This window comes from Corvus hawaiiensis, chromosome 9 (genome assembly GCF_020740725.1).
Source record: "Corvus hawaiiensis isolate bCorHaw1 chromosome 9, bCorHaw1.pri.cur, whole genome shotgun sequence".
NCBI lineage: Eukaryota > Metazoa > Chordata > Aves > Passeriformes > Corvidae > Corvus > Corvus hawaiiensis.
In genome coordinates, this window is record NC_063221.1 from 7,615,679 (window position 1) to 7,640,032 (window position 24,354).

At 42.3% G+C, this 24,354-nt stretch overlaps 1 protein-coding gene across 1 annotated transcript; it reads left to right on the top strand.

Moving 5' to 3' along the window:
- Positions 1 to 206: 206 nt before the first annotated feature.
- NTMT2 (N-terminal Xaa-Pro-Lys N-methyltransferase 2) lies at positions 207 to 16,979 on the top strand. The gene is made up of 4 exons (XM_048313278.1): positions 207 to 416; positions 7,886 to 8,061; positions 13,540 to 13,789; positions 16,183 to 16,979. The coding sequence occupies exons 1-4, from the start codon at positions 263 to 265 to the stop codon at positions 16,455 to 16,457; spliced, it is 855 nt and encodes a 284-aa protein (XP_048169235.1). The 5' UTR covers positions 207 to 262; the 3' UTR covers positions 16,458 to 16,979.
- Positions 16,980 to 24,354: the final 7,375 nt, after the last annotated feature.

Below are 24,354 nucleotides of genomic sequence, written 5' to 3' on the forward strand. Positions count from 1 at the left end.
CCTGGTGGATTTTTTTTTTCACTTTCCAGCACCTGCTTGTTTCAGAAGGCAACACTCCAGGGATAACTGTGAGCCAGTGCCAAGATCCAGCATTTCTCACTCCCCTCTCACCCGCCTCCACCCCTTGCCACACACCCCAATATAGAATGACAGCACATTGCCACAATTTAAATGACACTGCCTCTGCCTCCTCGGAAGGACAGGTCCTCCAGAGAACACCAGCCACAAGAGCTGTCCACTTTCACCAAAAAAAATCTTCATCATGGCCTATAAAGCAGCACATTTGGCCTTTAAGTCACGCTGGCACAAGACAGACGAAGAACTCTGTCGGCACAGCATGTCCTTTGTCTTGCACAAGGCGATCCAAAACGACTTCTTTAAGTGTTACCTTTATCTGCTGGAAAAGCTTCCTCTGGGTGAGTAGCTGGGGCAGGAGTGTCCGTGTGTGTGTGTGACTGTGCTCTGGAAAGATGGATGGTGTCAGATGGCGGAGGGCAGACACGTTCCTGACAGTGAGGAGAGTAGTGGTTTTGAGAAGCCCAGCTCGAGAGACTACAATGCTCCATGAAGAGTTTGGAACTATGTCTCTCAACTCCCTCTAGTTCAGTACCCTGTTGTTTCACCTAAATACTCCACAGATTCTTAGAGGAAGGAAAGGGTAAGACTGCAAGAGTGAATGAGTAGTTTGTTTTCTGGGTGACTTTTCCTTTTTTTGCCATCATTTGAGTAAAACATGCTTTGACCTGTTTGGAACTTGGAAGGACAAATGCAAAACTAGCAGAGCTGGCAGGCCATTCTTTCTTTGGCCTGATACCTGTTTTGTTGTCATTCTGGGTGTCCTTAGCTCTGGTGTTTGTATTGTTTTGGACAAGTGAAGGTAGTGATTTGAAAGGTAGTGATTGAAATTTTTTTTTCGAGAGTCTTTGTTACGCAGATCCCTGCAGCAGACTGTCTAACCTACTGTTTGTTCTCTGGGAGGAAAACACTTCCAAAAAAATTTTTATAGACAAATTTCAATAACAGCCTCTGGTACAAAATGGCAAGAGGGTTTGGGGTTTTTGGAGGTTTTTGTTTGTTTTTTCTCTAAGATGTAGAAAATGTTCATTTCTTATGAAAATTTGACCCTGAATAAGAAACAAAATTTCCCAGTGGTAATAAAGCCAAAAAGTAGATTTGACTTGAGTCTGTATGTCATGTTTTAAGCAGAATTATTCAGCCTACATTCCATGTCAGAACTGTAGGAATTTTAAGATGGGAAGGATTAGTCTGTGCAATCTGTTTAAGTGAATTCTTGGGGGTTCCTTTCTAATTAAATGATCCATTTAGGCAAAAGGATTATCTTACCTGTTTGTGTGAACTGTACAGATGCCAGTGATTACTCTGCTCAAAGGGTAGAATTCATGAATCCTGTAAAGAGAAAAAACATTTCCATGACATCTTAGTATTTTTAATGTGGCTTTTTAAATGCAGCAGTATCTGCAGCTATTTAAAATGAAACATGGAAGATAAATACTCCTATCTCTAGTGGTAGGTACCTGTGAACAATGGAAAGAAAGGAAAGATGGAAAGGAAGGGAAGTCAATTACAGGTTGATGGAATCTCATGAAGTCCATGAAAATGTTATTCTTTCATTTGTTTTGAAAATAAACACAACTTACTAGAAACTGAGCAGGATTTCCTACAGTGTTAACTGTTGATGTAAGTACCACTACATCATTTTAAGGTTAGAAGGTACCATTATGACCATCTAATTTAGAATTTCATGTAAAAATTCCAGCATTGTGCTTGTAACTTTTCTGGGTCCCAGTATGTTTTTATGAACACAGAAATACATTAGTTTAAGTGTTTCAAATGGCTGAGAATCCATCAGTCACCATTCAGCTGTTTCCAGGCCTAATTGCTTCACTCATAAAACTATATTTTATTTCTTGTCTGAATTTTATTTGAATTTCCATTCCTAGCCAACAGGCTTTGTAAAATATTTCTATCAGACCAAAGGTCCCCTCTGCCAGGCTTTCCATGACCTGACTCATAAAACTTAACTAAGGAGCTTACAAGCTTATTGCCAGCTTATCCAAATTACTTTGACTCCATGGAAGATGGACTGTGAGCCCAGCCTTCATGTGAACGTGCATCATGTCTCTTACTCCATGGTTATTGTCATGAAGTAAAAGTGGGCACGAGGACAGGTGGAGTAGTTCATATGCTGTGAATACACATCCAGGGAACTTCGCATCCTGCTATGATGTCAGGGTCTGGATAGGGGGACAGTCAGGTGGGTAAAAAATGTTTGGGTGATTGGCTCAGAAAGTTGTGGTCAAATCTTGAACTCAGTGGAATCCTATGAGGATCTGTCCTGGGACCTGTCCTGTTTAGAACCATAGAATGGTTTGGGCTGGAAGGGACCTTAAAGTTCATCTGGTTTCAACTCCCCTGCCATCTTTATCAATAACCAGGAGGAGCTGAAGGACTGTTTTATCATCACATTCAGAGATTGCAGCCAACTGGCAGGATTTGCCCACAAGCTTCAAGTCAGGACTGCCATCCAGAGGCACCTAAATAGACTGGAGGAAAGGGACAGTAGGAACCTAGTGCCATTCAAGTCCACTGAAATTCAAACCCAAATGCCAGGTTGTGTACCTGGATAGGAAAAACCCTTGGCAACAACACCACAGACTGATCAGTGTCTGGCCAGGGAGTGGCCCAGCTGGCGGGGTTTTGGTAGGAAGCAGCTGAATGTCCTGGAAGCAAAGGCAGCCAACAGTATCCCAGAATGGATTAACAAAAGCATAGCTAATTGACTGAGGGAAGTGATGATCCCCTTTTCTACAGCAGTCATTAGATCATATGTGTAGAGTCTTGACTCCCGCTGCAGGAAATGACATGGAATGAGTTGGAAGCCCTCCAGTGTGGTGCGGGAAATGGAGCACATGCCCTGTGAAGACAGACAAAGGGAATGGGGCATGTTCAGCCAGAAGAGAGACCAAATATCATCCTGCTAGTACCTCCAAGAAGGTAATGAATAAGATGGAGCTAAGATCTGCACAGTTGTATGAGGCATGAGGACAAGGGCCGGTGGCCATAAATCAAAACAAAAGTAGCCCAGACTGGCTATAAGGAAAAAATCTTTTTATGTGCAGTCAGGCATTGGAACAGGTTGCTCAGGGAAGTTGTACAATTCTCCATCACTGGAGGCTTTCTAAACCCAGCTGTCTAAACCCTGATGAACCTCTCTGACATCATGTCTGTCCTTGTTTTGAGCAGCAGTTTGGACCAGAGACTTTCTTAGGTGCCTTTCAACTTTCCTGTGATCCAGTGCTCTCTGTGATGGAGAGGACAGAATGTGGCAGGTCTGAACACCTCTGCATAATGACAGTTTCCAGCTCAGTTCAGAGTGGAACAGAGCAGAAATGAGCTGAACTTCTCAGGCTTCAAGACTAGAGCCAGGTATCTCTGTGTAAACAGTGTTAAAGGACTAGAGCAACACTGTGACCTAGCAGGGAAGTTGAGCATGTGCTTATCCCTACTTATGAGTAATAACACTGAAACCAAGACTCACATCGAATCTTGCAGTGCTGCCCAGGGTCAGCAAGGTCCAAAGCTTCCTTCGAACTCTGCTAACTCCACACTACCCCCACTCCACTGCTGGGTTCAGTGGTGGAGCACTTCTAGGAATGTTTACTTAGGAGCTGAGCGTATCTGGTATCACAGCCTGTTAAGAGAAACATGTCACTTTTACAGACCAGGGTAACATTTATAAATAAAAGACATGAGTAACTTTAGGCCCTGATCCAAAAATGTACTTAAATGTGTGTGAGAGCCCTTAAGCCCAGTAGACTTTAATGGAGCTACTCTGGTGCTGGAAATTATGCACGTGTTTACATGGGCTGTGGGACTCGGTGCCACTGGGCTGAGATCTGCAGTGGAAAACTGAGATGATCCATCCCTGGAGACAAATACTCTTGTGTGTGAGGCACGTGGCTGTAAGTAAAATCTGCTTTGGGGGTGGGATGATGTTCATCCTCTATAAAACAGAATTTACATGGTGCTCAGACCACAGTAGAGAGGTAGATTCTACCATCCACGCAGATAACTATTTTCCAGCTGATGCACAAAGCAGATGTTGCATCTAAAAGGGAGCACTCAGCCAAACTGGAATTAGTTCAGGATCTTGCAGAAAGCAACTGGAGCCACAAAATAATGTTCACAAATAAAAACTTATAAAAATTACTTGCAACATTTATTTCTGCCAGGGAAATTTAGCTGAGGAAACCCTGCAGTCAAGAACTGTAAGTCAGTGTACATCAGGTTGGGATTGCACTAGGTCTTATGTATTAAGTGGTCCATTTCTTTAGAAATTTAGATGAGATGCACTGGAAAACAACATTTTTAACTGATCCATAAGAAAATATGAGAGAGAATGTTTTGAAGTTTGCAGGGCAAAAGGCTCAGGTGGATAGTTTGTCTAGTCCACATTGGTTGGCATTCAGCCATAGATCACCACTCTGCATTGAGACTGTGTTTGCAGTGACTGAAAATTATTAATGTCCCATGACTGGAGTGACTTTTAGGGTGTCCGTTTGTGCCCTCAGCCTGCTTGAGCAGTGGGTTTGCTTCAACCATCTCTGCTTGGGGTCTTGCCAGCAGATTCAGCTGAGGGACAAGTGTGCCATGAAAAAGTTTCTTCTTTACTGGAAGCACATTTCTGACCTTTAATCTTGCAAGTTACCTGCCCTAACACTGAAAACCTCATGTGTTAGACAGCTGCCTGCCCTGTGATATCTGAGGAACTTGCAGCCTGCGTCGTCCTATCCTGCTTATGCCCTGCTTCACGAAGTTCATTGTAGGCAGGCTGTGTACCCATAGCAGGCCCCACAAGTATTTCATTTCCTGATGCATGAGATAGTCCCACATGGGTCATGGAAAGGGAGATGCCTCTGGCTAGGCAGGTCCTGGATGAAGGGGAGGCACGGCTGCAACACTGACGGCCACCAAGGACATGTGGCGCTTCTCTTTTGGGGTACGTTCTTGCAAGCTGGCAAACAAAAAAAGGAACAGAAACGAGCCTGCACCTTTTTCTAATTCAGATTTAGTTTGTTAAAGCCTGTCCTCTCTTGAGATGCAGAACCCTGTGGTTCTGCTGCTGGAGCCTGCATGCCAGGTACAGCTGCGAGGCAGATCAGAGGTAAGGTTGATTGACTGTGTCTAGAAAACTGGGTTGTACATTGGGAGAGTTGGCAGTGCTGCAAATTCCTGAGAGGGAGGAGCAACACTGAGGGAGCAAGAGATGGAAATCTTCCCTCTAGATCTGACACTTGTACGAGTGAGGCTATGGGTCCACAGGAGAAAGCTTTGGGTACGGTGCCATTCTTTGCATTGGCCCGTGTCTTTGCATGCCCTGGGGTGGGAGACATGCATAAAAACATCTTTGCACAGTTTAATGCATAGAGAAGTCCCTGTGGATGCTCACCCAGAGCTGGTTTCGGATATCAGCATGTAGGGCAGAGCTCTGGGGCCCCGGATGGCCCAGGAGGAGCTGCAATCAGCTGATGTGTGCATGCAAGTCCTGGCAGGAATTCTGCAAGCCTGATACTGGTTCTGAGCAAGAAATGTGAGAGCACACACACCAGATCTGATATTCTGAACAGCATATCGTCCCCATGTGTTGCCTCAGGTCAGGGTTATGTTTTGAGTAGAAGGACTCTGAATATTTGTTTTTCATGCTGTCCTGGTGTGCAGACAGCCTGTAAATGCCTTTCCTTTCAATCTAGCAAAATGGGATAAATCACTGTCCCTTGAGAGGTCTGTTAAACAACCCCTGGAATCATCACTGGATTCTTATATAGAGGATCTCGCAAAGCCAACATGCAGGGATTCAGTTCTGTTCAGCAGACAGGCTGACCTCTGAAATGGAGCTAAAGGAGATGCAGAGAAGACAAGATGGTGCCACTTCTGGAGAAGGATAGGGATCCCTTACTGGAAAAATCACAGCCACTGATGGAGTCTTTTTCCCAGGCTCCGAGAGCCACCCTGACCAAACTGTGCTGCGGATTGGTTGCTGCCCCCTTCATATTAATTTCTTCAGCTAAATGGTTTCTTCTGAGTATGTGAATATAATCAGTGGAGTGTGTAAAACTCCCAGGTTTGACCCTTGCTGGGCTCAGTGCTTCTTGTGATATAAATTTCTCAGGCATAACATAAATGTGTAATGGATTAAAGCTTTAATAGTATCCGTTCAGCAGTTGACTTAAGCAGGTGATGACAAGAAGGGCTGGTAATGCTGCTTTTGTTGGATGAGGGATATGCTGGGCATGCTGCTTATATGTAACCCAATAGCACTATTCTGTTCCGAGTGGTCCTTGGTGGTAGTTATTCCCCGTCCTATTTCCTTTGTCCCCCCCCCCCTCATTAGCCTCCAAAATGTCACTCTCCTGCTGAGGATGGGCTGGCACACACTTATCATTCCCTGCTGAGCTTGCTTGCCCTCAATTAAGTACATTCCAGGCTTATATTCAGGGCCTTTGGTCTTACTGTCATCCTCTGTGTGGAGGGCATAATTCCTGCTCCCCAGCCTGCATAAGCAAGGCACGGCCTATTCAGCCCCTTCCCAGCAGCAGCTGGCAGTGCTTCCGTTGAAGTTTAAAGATGCCGTGACAAAGCACTGCCCCCTGGTCTTTCTGTGCATGCAGCTGCCAGGGAGCTCTCCCTCACTTCTGTTATGAACTCAAAAGGTGTTTGCTGCTGGATCATTTCCAGTGCCTTGAGCGTGCTGGGAACCTGCAGCAGAGAGCTGGTCTCACACTGCAAGGCAGTGCTTGCAAAGGCTTGCTCCTAGTGTGACTCTGTCCTTCCTCTTTGCTTGGCTTTCACTGTCAGGCTTGGAGTTGTGTTTTTGGTGGAGGGTCTGTCATACACACAGGAGAATGCCTGGACACTTGTATGCACACATGAGGCACTCAGGGGTGATGATTTCCAAGCAAAATTTACAGCCTGCCTGAATCCAAACTTTTGAGCTGCAAAACAACTACTTTTGATATGCTGATGCACATCATGTACAGAAAAACCCAGGATGTGGAGGATAGATGTCAGTTTTTAAAGAACAGGGCAAAATAGCCCTTTATTCAGCAGAACTCACAGGTTTTAATAAAACAGCTTCAAACTACTGACTGCTGTATGTTACCAGCAATGTAGCCAAGAAATGAAAATGAAACATCCAAGCCTCTGGCACACAGGAACCTTTCAGTATATCACCCACTGATTACCTTGCCCCTTGACCTGTGACAGTTTAGGACTGTCTCTTCTAAATTGTGTCCCCTCTGCGTACTCATTTAGGCCTGAGACTACCATCTGCTCCTTGGTTCAGCTTACTTGCATTGCCACAGACCGTACAGTATCACTAAAAATAAACCAGAGCAAGTGCCTCATTCATCCACTCTCTTCCTGGTGCACTCTTCATGCAGCTGTCAATAGCTGGAAAGCTTATCTGGAAATCTGCACAACAGTTAGGTCAGTGATAGTAGAAATGATGACCCTGCATAGTAGTAAATGCTGCCCACAGCTTTTCCAGGAAAAATCAGACCCCTTGCTGTCCTTGGCATGCATGTTCAACTCAAACCTGAAGTGATTTTTCACTGACATGAAAATGTAGTGTTTGAAAATGACTTCTGAACCTGGAAAGCACCGAATTTGCCTGAGGGCTGGATCCCTTCAAGGTCTTGTAGGATTTAATCCAACACCTTTCGTTCCACCTTTGCTTTAGAAACAGATTTGGTGTTTTGAAGGCTCAACTGAAGTTCATAGATCTTCGTCATCGTGCCTCCAGCGCAATTAACTAAGCCAGAAATACCTGTCAGTAACAATAAAATAGTGATTTATCTGCTTGCAGTGAAACTTTACGCTCTGACAAGTCAAGTCATCAATGGGGAGATGCAGTTCTATGCCAGGGCCAAACACTTCTACCGGGAGGTGCCTGCCACGGAAGAAGGAATGATGGGAGACTACATCGAGCTCTCCAACGCAGATGTTGAATCCTCCCGGGAATTTCTCAGGAAGTTTGTTGGGGTGAGTCATTTAATCTCATCTTCTGCAAGAAGTAGTGGATGTGTCAAAAATTATGTGCATGGTGTCCAGCCACATCTAATTTAAGTGGCACCATGTGTCACATTTGATTCGCAGTCACAGGTCACCACTGTTGTTGGGTCTAGTTGTGTTCTCCCAGGTCATGCATCAGCATGAATGCACATTTTGCCTGGTCTTACATCATTATTTACCTGTTTTACTTCCTTTCCTAATTCTCCAAAGCTGCAATGAGGATTGTGCAAGGAGTTCTTGTAGCTGGGTCTGGGTGAGGGATTAATTCTCAGTGCAGGACTGGGACCTTTCATGATAAAATCTTTGTTGGCTTCAGTGGCAGATTTGTCTGTGAAAATGCCTGCAGTCCATTTGGGAAACTAGATGAGACTGAATGCCCAGTTTCTGGTTTGTCTATTCATAGACATTTCTGAGAATGTTGCAACAAACCCCCCCATATCCCACACACTGGAATTATATAGAATAAGTTACACACTAGGCATAATATTTTTCCTTAAATATTCCAGTGTCACTGAACACCTTTTCAGGCAGATTACTAAAGGTCTGTAAACATCTTCAAAGGTCTGCTTTGACCTGAATTGTGAGGAGATGCCAAGTGGGATTTTAAGAGCAGTATCACTTTGGTCCTTAGGTTTCTGAAAATCCTGTTGAGTCCTAAATGCGTCTTTGGAAATCTGAAAATCTTTAGAAGTGTGGTCTGATGGTTTTCTGACTGCCCTTCCCTCCTCCCAGGGAAAGAGCCCACTAAACAGCTCGATAACAGTATTAAATGTTAAAGAATCCACAAAACTACAGCAAAACAAATTTGTTAAGTTCTCCTGCTGACAAAATGACTAGTTCTGTATAATGCTACCATAGATCTTTAATTTCCTTCTCAAATGTACAAATTTGGGATAGCCAGATGACCTTTGTTTAGCCTTAATGATCCACTGTGGGAAGAAAGCTCAATAGGTTAATTAGATGTTGTGGATGGAAATAAAAAAGGCACAGTTTAAATGGATTGGGATGGAAAATGAGTGTGGCTTGACAACAGATAGAAATCATGCAGAGCAGTGAAGGCCAAGTGATGGCAAAGTTTGCTGTACCTGATAGAGGGAGACTTTGGGGCTGTGAGCCAGCAAAACACAAGTGAATGGCTGCATTTTTTAGTATCAACAGTCATTTGTATTAATGCTGATGCAAAAAAGGCTTCTCAGAGCCTCACTGTATCATGCTGTCAACAAACACAAAATGTGAAAATAAAAAAGGAGGTTCAGTAAGGAGATGAACCTGATGTTTTCTGAATAATGACATTTCTGAAAATGGCATTTTCAGAAAAAAATGAAATGCAGTCGAGGCACATTCCTTAAATTTTATTTAAGTCTTGTTTTAAGGACATTTGGGGAATTCAAGTGGTACATAAGTGTGTACTCAGGGGAAGATTTCACCCTGCCTAGACATCACATAGATGCAGTTTCCTGCAGCAGGTCTGTGTCACACTGTTACACCTTCTCCTCTCCAAGACCCAAAAAGGAAAGAAGTACAGTCTGTAAGAGAGTTTCACATGTGAAAGAGGAATCATACCCAATGCATCAGGTGTGATGACAGATACAAAATACTCCAGAGCAGAACTCCTACTCCTATAATTAGCCAGGGATAGAAAGGATACTCTGAATGGCCAAGATCAAACAAGACAAAAAATAAAAAACGAACACAAAGGAGTCTGCACTTTTTGCTAATTCTGATTTAGTTTGTTAAAGCCTCTCTTGAGATGCAGTCAATTGATTATGCTATTTGTGGTTTATTTTCCTTTCTTATGACTGAAATTGGAATCCTGCTCAACCAGATACAAATATTTAGTGTCTTTCTGCATCAGTGACTTTATAATAAAGCTAATGAATTGTCTTTCCAAGTTTATGGCTCTATGAATATTTTTTTTAACCAATAGGGTGATCAAGATAGAAAAAACCAATTGCTCTAATATACTTTCTCTTTTTTTAAGAGAAGTTTAACAAAATTGGAAACTAGGAAAATTAGTTTCAGATCAACTGAACAGTTTTTTATTGTTTCACCCTCTGAAAAACTTCTCCCTTTGTTTTCAAGAGTTCAAGTTAGCTCCAAAATAAAAAATGCTCTTTAGAAATGAAAAGTTGACAAGTTTGGTTTCTTTTTTCCTTGAAAGTTATGAAAAAAGAAGTACTTTGACATTTTCAACATTCTTTCCCATGTTTTTTTGGCTAAAACTATTCTCTAGATTTGAAATACCAATTTCACAGAGAGTTTTATTCATCTAAAACTTTATATTCTGGCAAAACCAGTGTTCCCTAAAAAAAAACTAGTTGCCCGGTTCCACTCAAATTACTCCTCTTGAGTTAGTTTGGCTGGCGTGGAAATGCCACACAGTGACATTTCCCTTCCATGACTGATGTTGCATACCTTCAGGTATGGCATTTCTTAGCATGATTCTTAGCACCACTGTAAACTGAGCTACAGATTTCTTTACCATTGGAGAATTTATCTTGCCTGGGCACATGGAAGGAATTACAGAAAGGACTAAGGACTTTACTTATATTTTAGCCTGTCTCCTTCCCAGGCAAGTCAAACAGAGTTGAAAGTGCCACTGTGTTCGAGTTAAGAGGTTTTATGTGTGTGTGGGCAGAACTCAAACCAAGAGCAACATGGCTTGAGCCAACAGTGCTGTGCAGACAAGCTCAAGGCTGTCTCAGGTACAGCCACGGGGAAGGGTTATCAGCAGAGCTACAGCCCTGCATATTTATGGCAGTGTGCTAATGCCTTGATGTCCACACAGACACTGTGTTTCCAAGCGCCTAATCTGGAGGTAGCGAGTAAAAAAGAAAATTAAAAAAAACAAAGAAAGCATTAATTCAGGATCAGTTGTGAGCTGTAGGTGTGTAAAATAATACAGATGGAGATTATATTGACTTTACAGCTCCCTCTCTGCCCTAAATGCTTTCTCCCTTTCTTGCCCCCAACTCACCTGCATGATTGGTCACTTGCTGAATGAAAACGTCTTGAAAGTGATTTTTCTCCTATTTGGTCAGGGTGATAGAAGAGATGTTGTTGAAAACATGCTCTTTTAAAATTTATTTAGAAGGAAAACCACTGTGATTTTTATCTGTTTCTTGAACTCTGATTCCTTTTTTTGTCCTGCTTAGCTTCGCTGCCTTCCTGCTCTTCCAAGACCTGAAGTAGCCCCAGGAACATATCCCACAGCTCTTTTATTCCGAATGAAATTTATGAGTGCCCTATTCAGCTTTACAGAACAATCTTGGGGTGTATATGTGTCCTAAAGGACAGTGATTCTGAGTAATGGGAAGCAAATAGTCAGAGGAGCAGTCAGTCTTAAATTTTGAAGCCTGTTCTGGCTTACAGTTTTCACTTATACTGTTTTTTTAAATAAGGAGTCTGATTTTCAACTCAATTAGACTTTTGGGAAAATGTTTGCCTTCCAAAGAAAATGTTAATACTCTGTCAAAGCCCTGAGCACTTCCAAACTGAAAATATATTAGCTGAACATGGAATTATGTCAACATTTTCATTACAAATGGACCTGTGGTGTTTCACAGGGGTTCTCAACTGACTGCCTGAAGCTCTCGCTCCTTTTCAGCCAGCGAAGTGTGGGATCGAGCTTCATCTCCCATGACTGTTCCCTTTCCTTCTTCTCAATGGCACACGGAGATGTGTCATTGGAGGTCCTTGCTGTGATGTATCATGGGAGATGAATTCCCTGTTTTGAGCAAGGTCCTGTGGCTGTCGATTCTGTGAAACACAAATGTTGGAGGAGATACCTGGCTTTTTGTCGAATTCTGTTGATGGTTTTGGTAAATCATCCTGATTTTCTCACCAGCTTTCTCAAAGATTTTTAGTTAATCCCATCAGTGTAGACCTGTATGTATGTGCCAGCCAGCAATGTGGAAATCCACCTTGTAAAGATCCAAGACACAGTTCCTTCGCCTTTCCTGAACTCCTTGTTACTTCTTAGTCTGGTCCTCAGTAAAAGCCATGTGCTCCTAAGTGCAGCCTGTGGATGAGGAATGGCTCCCATTTTCCAGCTAACTACAAACAGGTAGTCTCCAGAGTCCAATAGGGTTGAAGGTTTGTGGACTCTTGCACACATCAGGAGATTAATCTTCCTGGGTATACAAATTGGGAGCAGCAGCCCTGGAGACTGGTGAGAGCCCTTGAGGGCCGTGTGCTCTTTCTACAGTTACTCCGTGTAATCAGATGCTCAGCTGGGCTATTCATAGTCATGTCATTGACAGTACTGTCCTTTGACCTTAATAACCTACTGAATTACCCACTGAAGCCAGGCCAAAAAAGTGTGAGTTACATGATTTATGCTTGGTTCGTTACAAAGGGGGGGTCTCCCAATAAGCAGGAAGAGCAAGACCCTTCCTGGGCTTATTTCCTTTGAGAGCACTGAAGTTGCCGCAGGGACTTTGGCCCATAGCTTTCACTTCAACACTCAGTTCCAGGGGACAGGGAAAAGGTGTTTACATTTGCTTTTAAGATATTTGTTTAACAGATAACTTTGGCCAGGGGAGCTCCTATCCCACAGTCAGTGCATTTGTAGACTTGGAATTTCTGTTGTACAGAACAGCAGCAGGCTCTTAAGAGCCTTTTTATAGCTAGAATGGAAGCTTTAGGGGTGAAATACAGCTTTCATTATAAAGCTTCTTTTACAGCCCCTCATTATTTTCTCATAGTCACAGCCTTTGTGCCATGTTTCTTTGTGTCTGATCTCTGTCCAAAGATGACATTTATGAAGAAAAAAGGAACAGTTAAGCAAAATCTAGTCAATCATCTTTCTTGTCTCTATGCCTAAAAGAGAAATTCTGTATATGCTCCAGCCCAAACTTCTTGAGTTGTCATAAGTTACCTACCACTCCAAGATCTTTGTTCAAACACAATTTGTTTTGAGAACTGCACTTTGATCCCAGGGATTCTATGTATCTACAGAAATGCCTGTGGGCACCTTGGGAGTTCTGTGCTGCAGAAGTTACTGCCTGAATGCAGTATTTGGTGTATGCTTCCTTTTTTATTAGGCCTTCACAGGGTGCAGAATGAGGCTTATCTAGCCAAGTAGTTGCCTTTGAGGTGTGAATATTTGAAGTTGCAAGGACTTTACAAAGAGCTGTGGATCTTCTGAGAAAGCTAGGAGCTTGTGAAAGACTCTGTCTCTTCTTACACCAAGCAAAAACTTACTGTACAGCAGTAAATGCAGTAAGAAGTCCCAGCAGCAGCAGCCTGGGAATGTGACAGCCCAGCTCAGCTCAGACAATGGTACCCAAAGCCGTGCTGATTCTTATCAATCTTGCAACAGCCCTGCACAGATAAGGAGAGAAGACACTAGGCTGGCTGGACTAAAGGCTGTAGTGGGTAACACGGTTGCTGTGATTTTTCAGGTGGTATTTTTCAGATTTCAGATGATTTTCTTGTATCCCACAGGGGGTGGGGAAAGCTGGCACCAACCGCGCCCTGGACTGTGGCTCTGGGATAGGTCGGATCAGCAAGCACGTCCTGTTGCCGGTTTTCAAGAGTGTGGAACTGGTGGATATGATGGAGAATTTCCTGGCTGAGGTCCCAAACTACCTGCAGGGCAAGGAGGACAGAGTGGAGATGTATTACTGCAAAAGCCTCCAGGAATTCACACCAGCCCCACAAAGATACGATGTCATCTGGATTCAGTGGGTTTCAGGTTAGTTCTGTGTGATTCTTCTAGCCTGACATCTCACAGAATAGACAGCCTGTGGTCAAAGGAAGTTCTCAAATCTTTGGGACTGCTTCCTAAAACATCACAAGAGACTTCTGAGAGTTCCCCCAAGCCACATGCACAGTGGGTACAAATCAAGTTGTTTTTGTCAGGTCATGTGTTGGAGAAAAGTACCAGTTCCTGGAGAGCAGCCTGCATGCAAAGGTGCAGCTGAGGAGGAGGCTTTACATGTGGATTTTCTTGAGCAGGAATACTCTTTCTTAGTTACCAGTGGTGCAGAGAGAAACACGGGGCTGGCCTCACTTGTGAACAATGGTTTCTGAGTCAGCTGATTATCCAGACTTGGAGGTATTTCAGGAAACAATCAGGAAAAAAGCCATAGTGGAATCGCCATTACCTGTAAATCAGATCATGTCTTATTACATGCACTGATGTTTATCAAACAGGTTCCCTTAGCTATGTCCCACAGTAGCCCCTCCTATAAGGAATATCTGCTTCTTCTCCTGCAGCCACCCCAGTGAATACCCTGCAGCATTTACAGCAACAGACTGGCAATCAGATAATGCAGGTTATGTACCTTACAAAAAAAAAAAAAAAAAAAAAAATCTGCTGCAGTGGAAAGAAGGTTTTCTCCTAATCTGTGAACCAAAGTGCCCATGGTGCAGTTTCAGAAGGCAGAAGGAATTATTTAAGAGGCGGTCTTTAGACAAATTGCTTTAGACCAGCATAATTTTTCTTTGTATTTTTGCTTTTCTTTAATAATGAGTCATTGCAGTAAACGTAACTCCTGCCTCAGCTTTTGAGCAAATCCAAGTCAAAATGAGGATGAATGAGCTCAGACCTGTGTAAGGCTGTGTTGGTCAGATATGTGGCTCCTAATTAAGGGAACATATCCTCTTCTCAGCATAGACACAGATCTGAATCTTCTTTCTCCATCGATGTCAAGGAAATAGGGAGTGATCTTAATAAATAATCAAACTTCTACCCCATCTTGAATTTGGCTAAAATATGCTAACAAGTTCATTTGATAGAGCGAGGGCAGGACTGTCTGCTAGAGAGCAACACCTTGAAGATCTCATTTTCTTAGGAAACTACACTAAAAGCCAAGAGAAAAATAAGTTCCAAATTAGGTGTTCAAAAGCTTCAGTGAATCTTGCCAATGAAATCTTGATTTGTCTTATGCATGCATAAGTATGTGAACCCTGGCAGTCATTTTGTAAAAAAAATAAAAGTGCAATCTTACATTTCATATAGAAATTACCGTTTTCCTTCATCTTGAAAGGTATTCAGCTTTAGGTTTTGGGGATTTTTTTATTTTTAGGGTTTTTTGTTAGGAGTGGTTAAAGAAACTTGACATGCTATGTCAGAATGTGGTTTTGAAATGACAACTTCCATTTCTAGAAGTTTAAATCTTCCATCAAGAAAATGAAATATTTTGAGTAGAAAATACAAATGATGATTTTTTTCCAAGTTTTTCATTCAATTTCTGATCACTTGTCCTTGTTAATTCATGTTAGATGTTTCACACGTGGGAGTTCTCATTTTGCTCTTCTCTGAGCTCTACACCACTGTTCTTAACATAACAGAAGTCCTGATCTTTGAGAAGGAAGGATAAGAAACGGAATCTCAATAACATATTGACAAAAGTACTATTTTAAAATATAAACATACCTGCAAAAATCCCATGGGGTATGGAGTAACACAAGGAGTTTAACTGGCATTGTGGAAGGTCTAGCACTCTTTGCTGGATCTTTGATCCAGAACTCCTTTGGTGGGTACATAGTGCTACACAAAGTTACAGAGATTTTTAGCAATAAAAGACAGAGGGGACTGTGATTATCTAGTTTGACCTACTCTATATCACAAGCTCTTCTATTCATTCCTTTACCCTTATGCTAAGCCTGTGGTTTGTGTTCAATTAAAACATATCTTGAGAGATTCAACCACACTTGGTTCGAGAACTTCAAGAGGTGGTAAACCCCAGTGTTGGTAGTTTCCAATGGGTAATTGCTTACACTGTTAAACAGTTGTCACTTATTCCCAATATGAATTTGTTTGGCTCCAGCTTCCTGCCACTGATTCTTATTATGACTTAAACCACCAGATTAAAGAACCCTTCAGCACCCAGTATTTTCTCCACTCTCCTCAGTGGCTTCTGTCCACATCTCTTGCTGCTACCAATATGGATCCTAAATATTGATTGGAGTTTGTATTTATTGATCTTGTTGATTTGCCCAAGATTTCATAGTTAAATCTGGCAGGACTAGAACTTCTGCAGTGAACAGGGTATGGAGACTCAGATCAAGGCACTGTTCTGACATGTACAGAGGGAGTCTGAATAGTTAATAGTGATCTATTTTCCATCTTTTCATCTGTAGGATATCTGACAGATAAAGATCTCCTGGAGTTTCTCATCCGGTGCCAGGATGGCTTGAAGGATAATGGTGTTATCATTCTGAAGGACAATGTGGCCAGGGAGGGCTGTACCCTGGACTGTCTAGACAGCAGCGTGATCCGAGACCTGAACATCCTGCACAGCCTTATTGAAATGAGCGGACTCACCGTCCTTCGAGAGGAGAGGCAGGAGGGGTTCCCTGAGCAATGTGTCCCTGTCTGGATGCTAGCCATGCAGAAAGGCCCTGCCCATTCCTGATTGCCCAATGACACTGCAGAGACTGGACTATGGATGAACCATGGGACCGGGAAGGAGAAAAGCGCCCACTGGAATCCTCCTAACCATGCACTGGTAGAGGGCAGCAACTCCTAAAGGGTCAAGAGAGAATGGCAATGGAGCCAGCTCCTCCCAAGAATAGTCTGCTTCTAAATCCTGCCTGCTTCATCACTCTTTCCATTTTTAAAAGCTTTCCTAGCCTCCTTGTCGGATCTCTCTCTCATTAAGGAGTCAATACTGGACAAAACTCATCTATTAGAAAATAATTAGGTCTGAAGTTTCTGTAGTAGTTAATTCATTTTGGAGTGTTCTGTATGAAGTGTTAACAAACGAGCCTGTTTTTTACTATGGCACTTAAATCTTCTTGGAATTCAAAAAGGATCTGTCAGATCATTGAAGCAGGAAATCCAAGTAACTTCTGGAAAACTTCACCCAAATTTTGACTGTCCTCTCTACCTGTACTTTAAAATATTTGAACCAAGAATATAAGGAAAGTTTTATCTTTTTATTGGCATCAGCTATGCAGTTTGGTTTTTGTTTGTTTGCATGTTTTGTTGGGGGTTTTTTTTGCATTTCTGTCAATTTGGACAATAAAGCAACCTGGTTAATTTTCCATTTTTAGGAGCTACTTAATCTTCCTGATGTTTCTGCCATAGAACAATAGTGGTACATAAGGGATTTCACACTCTGGGGGAAAACATGGCTGACAAATATCTGCATGTTTGCATTGAAATTTTGTGAAAAGCTTGCCCCACATATTACATTCTGGAAAATATTTTTTTTCAGAATGTTCACAGTGGAAACCACTTGAAAGCCTCTCTTTATTATTCATACCACTGTACATTTCTTTCTTTCCCACATTCAGAACAAGTCTGGCACCATATGCAGAGCTAATGGGATTTCACGGAGCGTTAATAGTAAGACTGTAAAAAGAACTAATACAGTATTGTATTAATTAACAACTGTGCTAAACTGCAGAGAGTGTTAGTGTAACCCAAAAGCTATGATTTATATTCAAAGAGCAGCTGTATAAGCCTGGATTTGAAAATACTAACATGCAGCCCATCTCCTTAAGGCTCACAGAAATTATACATTAAGCTTCTTGCCCTCTTGGTTGAGGCACAGAAAGTGCTGTGGAAGGACAGAAGTTCATTTTGCAAACAAATTCAGAATTTGAAATTCTGCTTCATTCTAAATGAAGATGTAAAGGGGGAATTTTGAAATTTGTTATGAGGGAAAGCCGCACAACCACAGTTTTCCAAATTGCTTAAAATTTTTTATCCAGACAAAATCCAATGTTTCTTTTGAATTGAACTTTTGACATAATTTGCACTTAAAATGTTATTAAGGCTTGTTCAAAAACCTAGAAATTAATGATAACATTAGAAACGTTCTGACTCTGTCAGAATTTTTATCACATCTTACTCCCCTGAGATGCAATTCTGGCAAAGGTTTTCAGACTTTGTAAAGAGTTGCACTATGACAAATCTCTGTGTGCTAGTGGAAAAGAGTTCTATAAAACATCCCTCACGTGACTGGAGGCAGAACTGGCTGTGTCAAATATTGTCAGCTGTGTTAGATTAACTAAAAAAGAAGCCTGAAGATAACAAGACAAGGGAGCCTCTCAGCTGGGTTTTAGTACACATTGCTGTCCTTTGATAACAAATCTCCAATTTTAATTTTAATTGCATAACTCATCTTCTCTAGCAATATGTTTGCACATGTTGAGATTACCAGTTTATGGCAGAAGGCTTTCTGCCATCAAATCTTATCCAGTAACTCTTCTGTTAATGTTCCATCGCTAATTGTAGCATTAAGGAAAACCACACTGGTGATTTGGTGAATATTCTGGCGTGTCTTGTAGCCTAGAAACCTATGGTTCCCATGACACAGATGCTTCTGGAATGTTTTGACTAATTCTTCCACTCCAATCAGCTGGTATTGGATGCAAATTGAGTACATAACATTGTCAGAAACCTTAGGTGAACACTTGCATTCAGGATTTTTTCCCAGAACTAAAGACTTCAAATTCCCTCCAAGCCACCTACATTGCTTTCATTCTACCAAGGCTGCTAAAAACTGATGTGGTGTTTGTGTGCACAGGAGTATGTGCAGATACCTGAAGGAGTCTTAGCATCATAGAATATCCTGAGTTGGAAGTGACCCACAAGAGTCATCAAAATCCAAGTCCTGGCCCTGCACAGGACAGTCCCAAGAATCCTACCATGTGCCTGAGAGCATTATCCAAATGTTTCTTGAACTCTGGCAGCCTTGGTCACTTGTTTTTTTCAGGAAACAGGCATCAGTCCTATAATTAGTAACACTGATTAGCAAAAAGAGAGGAATATTTATGTATTTTCCTTTACATGTATTAAAAATTAATATGACCTTCACTACTTTTTCTTCCAGCCAGAGGCATCTGCCATGGTACAGAATACTTGGGGACTACTGGAGATCCTTGTACAGTGGTGTCTGTGCCAGGCAGGCCTGAGTGGTGTTGGTCACTGCAATGGTGAGAGAATGGCATTGTGGAAACAGGGGAATAAAGAATTTTATACAAATCTAAACAGCTGCCACAGCTTACAGGGCACAATATATCAGCTGGCCATATGTACACCAGAGTGGGTGCAGTTCAGTAATGAGAGATGTGGTTCCAAGATGGATATCAAATACAAAGTGGTTCAAGATGAAAAATGGAATATAAATGGTTGGTGTGGTTACCAGTGAAATACATTTTTCAATGTAAAAATGTTCTTCCTGTGTTTTGTATATCTTTCCTATCAGACTTTCCAGAATGTATATACATAAATATATAATGAAAATTGGTTCCCTTACCTATGTGAGAAGAGAGAAAAGTAAAATCTTAATTTAGTAGAAAAACCCATATTTCATGGTTTCCACATTCCTGGAAATTAATGTTTCGTGGTTGTGTTGCTTCCACAGTAAAATAGTGAAGCTTTTCTGGTGACATAATGAACCTCAAGAGTAAAGAAACACAAGCCCTTCAGGAGCTTAAATGCATGAGATTGCTTCAGACTGAATAATATTTTGGTTTCCTCCCTTTCTGAGGCATATTTTAATTCAAGAACTCCCAGTCATCCAGTACAGGCCACCCTTAAATGTTCCTTAATTTGGGTAAGGGCCATTCTTGGCTTAGAAATTCAGGGCTATCTGCATTTTACCAATAGTATATAATAATAAGTAATCACAAATTTCAAACAGAAGATTTTGCTTAGAAATCATCTATGTATCAGTTGTTCTTTGGTGTTCAAAGACTGGATAGTCAATTCAATGGCTCTGCCTCAACTTCCATTTAAATGATAATTTTAAAGAAGTTTTTAGCTTCTTGGGTTGCAGAGGGGGTTTGAATCCCATTTGTTTGGTGCTCATTTAAGACTTGTTCCCAATCTTGATGTTACCAGAAATTTAATCCAAGATCAAGACCCCGTCTGCGTCAAGGCTCACAGAATACTGAGGGTCCTTCAAGCTCAAGTCCTCATTCACCACTAATCACAGGTGATTAGGGAAATACCCAACTTGCCCTTCAATCAGATCTTTCTCCCCAGCAACCACATCAAGTAAAGGCTTAGCCAAAGCACAGTAAATCCCATTTCTGCCATGCCTGGTGTCACTTGGTTTCCCCGTATCAGGTCCAGTGCTTCTATTCTGTGTGACTGAAGGTCAAGTATTACCTTTATTACTTGAATATGAGCCTCAAACCCTGACCGTAGCCTCCAAATGCCACTGCAGCCCAACAAAATGTAGGGGAACAATTGTTGCAGCATTCTGACAATCAATCCCTGCCATGCAGCTCCAGCAACCATCACAGCTCAAGCTGTTCATGTTCCAAAGGCAATTCAGACATTGCAAATGTCCTTTCATTCCTAACTGGAAGAGAGCACCATAGTTTTGAAACATACAGCTGAATGAATGTGCTAAAACGCTTCATTTCAGAAGTACTAAAATGATATTAGATATTTTTAGTTTGACTTTCTTGTTTGGATGTTTATATAAGCTAGTTTGAACGGACATGTTATGTGAGATGACGATGTAATACATTATATAGTATTGAAATAGTTGAAGTGAAACATCAGTTTCCTACGGAATACACTAATAAAATCAGCACATTCCCAGTCCCTAAATTTAGTGAAACAAGTCAGCAATTTCCAGAGGAAACTGATTTCAAGAGGAACAGCCCTGTCAAGAAGCCTTTCCCCAAGCTCACTTTGTCCAAATCTATTCCATCCACTCAGGCATCTCAGTATGCCTGGTCTAGGAAGCAGCTACTGCAGGCTCTTTGACACGTAAGAAGAAGCTGACACCTCCAGAGCACTCTGACTACCTCCAAACTGGACTGGACTGAAATTAGAGCTTCCCCTCTCTCCAGGGGCTGTGCAGTGACAGTGCATCCTTGTTACAACCAATTCAGCATCCTCATTGTTAATGTCAAACAGGAGTGCAGTGTGTTCTGAGAAGCTGTGGCTGTCAAAAAGAAGGCATGGACTCGGATAACCAAACACCCACTGAAAATCAAAGTCGTGGAACCAGGATACTGCATTAAAGGGACAGTATAGCGCTGCCTAATGCCAAGTGGCAAAAGCTTTGCCAGTTAGTCTGCCAAGGAACCCTGAGTACCTTTGTGCCATTCACTTGGTTTAATCCATGCTCTTAATCCAGGCTCCCCAGAGCATTTACAATGGCATATCAGACATAGGCCTGTCTAGAGGAACTTCACTCTTATGTGTGATTAAAACCATTTGTGCTGCGTGCCATCCTTCCCTTCCTTTGATGCTTCTTCTAACTTGCCAAAAATTATTTGTTTTCTGGGGACATCACCACATCTCACTGAAGTAAAACAGATTACCTTTGATTTTAAGAGGAGGTAATTCTGTTTGTCTGAGAGCAATAACAACATGCTGCATTTCAAACATGCAGGTTAATTCCTGTCTTTTCCAAAATAATGGCAAGTAGGCACCCCCAGACCACTGTACCATGCAAAGCTCACGTTCTCATCACCATAAATAATAATATTTGTATGACACTATACACTCCTAGGCCATGAAGAATGGGTTTTATTGTGTTCAGGAAAAGAAAACTGAGGTGCAAAAAGGTGATCTGGGCAGCATTACAGCTTTATCTAAGTGGTAGCTGTGAGTAGCACGTCTACAAACCAGGCCAGAATGTTTTGCAGGCGGACATAAACTCATACTGGCTGTGCTGGGAACAAATTGAAACAGCACAGTTGTGGTTAGCCTGCTTACTTGCCCAGCCTGGAATGTTCTTCAAAGAGAGGGCTCAGGCCTCTGATTGTGCTCAGGAATAGTAACAGCTTCTTTTCCTTTCAAAGCATTGAAACAGCAACCAAGTTTCAAGTTTTTTGCCTGCAGCAAAAATAAAAACATAAAATTGGTGAAAAGTCTCTCTTCCCTGTATCTCTCTTCAAAGAAATGTTGGATTTGCAGGCATTTCAACCTGTTGTGGTATCTTCAGACTCCTGAGATTAAGATTTTTAGAGGCCTTTGAAAATGCACAAGTCTCGTAAATGCACTGTGGCTTAGCAGATACCCATTGGCGTCGTTGGATGCCTGTAAGTCTCTGAAGGATTGGCTTGTAGGAACCTCAGCTTCACACAAGACCACATTTTCAGAATTTTCTAGGAGACCATGTTTGAAAGCCATTAAGTGCCTGTCAGTGGAGGCTGGCATCTAGAGATATTTCATTTAGAGGTCTTTCTAAAGCATTTGGCCAATTCAATCTGAGTTTAGCACTAGCATGTCTTTGCAAACCCCTCAGGGAGATGTAGGCATCTTAGGTACAAGTAATCTCACTTGATCTAAGACATCTAAATACAGATATCTCATCTAAGGTAATTGTTTAGGCCCTCTTTGCAGTCAGTGGAGAAGAACAGGGACATGCAGGAGACCTGGCAGGCCTGTGCGTTCATCCCTTTCTAAACAGATGTATTAAAGATCCCAGTGATAGCAAAGTCCTTCTGAAAGCTCCATTCAACTGTGCCTCTTCACAGTGACTTGAATTGATTAGTAGGTACATTGTGCCTGATTGTTCCTTTCTCCCTCATCAAGTCAAAAATCACAGATCTAGGTTCAAAATCTTTGGATTATTCCCCTCTGTGGGCACAGACATGGTAACAGTTTTACCTGTGCACACCCCTATACATAGAATATATGCAGTTTGTACTGGCCAAGGTGACCTGTGGTCCTGGGAATACGTGTGGCTTGCCAGCTTTTCACAAGGCATCTGCTGCAGTGGAACAGGGACTGCTGCGTGACCTGGATCCCCAGCCATGCAAAGTAATGGTCCAGAACTGTTTGCCAAGGGAACTGTTGCTGGATGAGCATGGGATGTCATCTGCTCAACCTGGCTCCATCCCAGGACTCCATGGCAAATCCCCTGGGTGAAAGCTGACATGTCTCACTTGTAAAACCCCCTCAGATCTGTCTCAGCCTCTTTGAATTAAGGCTGCTTGTATCTTAAGCCTCTCAGTCATGTGAGGATTTTGTAATGTGGGACACAGCATCAGCTAAATTGACCTGAGCACCTTGTGGCTCCCTTCCCCATGGGTGCACGTGGTCACTGGGCACACCAGGGGGGAGGTGCTTCTCACCTATTTGGACATCTAAGAGAAACTCATCTGGGGTTAAGGCAATTGTCAAGATTTCCCACAATTTTCATTGGGGAGTAATCAGCTCCTCCCAGAAAGCTGCTTCCCTCCTATGATGGCTGTCCCAAGGTTATCCCATACATGCAGCTGTAGAAGAAGCCCAGGGGACTGTCTTAGGTCCAGACAAGTAATTCTTAGGTGTCTAAGAGAGGTGAGGTGAATTTCAGCTCCAGTGTATGGAAATTCAGGGACCCTGCTGTGAGACTTCAGTGCATTCAAGTCTGTTCTTTCTCCCACAGATGCAAACTTGGATCTGCAGCCCCAGCTGTAAAAATCTTGCAACTCTGAAAGTCTCTCCAGAGGTCTGAAGTAAAGGCTGTTAGAAATTACTCCATCTTGGACCTTTTAGCATTTTTCTTTCGGAAGGTATGGGCACAGAAACTCCTGAAAACTCAGTGGAGTACAAATCACACTGATATTTGGCTGGTACCTCCCTCAGATAGACATGATGAGTTTCCTTAGAGGTGCTTTTTGCACTCTGGATTGATCAGTTTACCAGTGAACCAGGGCTGACCTTCTGTTGGGTCTTATTAAATAACACTCTAGTTTTCTTTATGGATCAGTATGTGAGTGCATTGCTAAATAAACAAATGACTTCTCCTAAAATTGGGGTACAATTGGCAAACTCTTAAAAATCCAACCCATAAAATAAACAGACTCCAGGAGTTACCTCTTACTCCCCCCGCTGCAGGAACTTCAAGGTAACAAGAAGTCAATAAACCCCCATCAACAAAATCCCCACCGGGATCCAGGCAACTGAGACTCTGAAGCAGCACTCATCAAGAGAAACTAAGTCATCCAGTAAAACATTAGAGTTCCCAGAGGACCCATATTTGCCTTGGTTTGAGGCAGTCCTGACCACTTACCAAGGGCAAGGAGGCTCCTGTTGGATGGTGTCTGTAGAGTCACTCTGCTTTCTGATGTGCTCCCTGCCTGTGATTAGTCTGTGTTTCACCCATAACTGTCTGGATGCCAAGGCAGAGGGACCCTGAACAATGAGAGCTTTCTCACACCAAATCATTTCACTGCTCAGGTAGGATTCAGTCCCTGTTGCTCTGTTCTCCTCAGTCTTGTAGACCCTCAAGTTGATGTCTGATAACACCTTCAGTTTGTAACATGAAGCAATGCTGATTTCTATAGGCAGAGCAAACCTGGCCTTGGCCCTATTGCAGCTGAGATCAGGAACTAATGATCCTC

What these genes read in the sequence shown, in the direction of transcription:
- NTMT2 (XM_048313278.1), top strand. Translation starts at nt 263, where the DNA reads ATGGCCTATAAAGCAGCACATTTGGCCTTTAAGTCACGCTGGCACAAG. An exon ending in TTCTCAGGAAGTTTGTTGGG is followed by an intron (nt 8,062 to 13,539) that starts GTGAGTCATTTA and finishes TGTATCCCACAG; the next exon opens with GGGGTGGGGAAAGCTGGCAC. An exon ending in CTGGATTCAGTGGGTTTCAG is followed by an intron (nt 13,790 to 16,182) that starts GTTAGTTCTGTG and finishes TTTCATCTGTAG; the next exon opens with GATATCTGACAGATAAAGAT.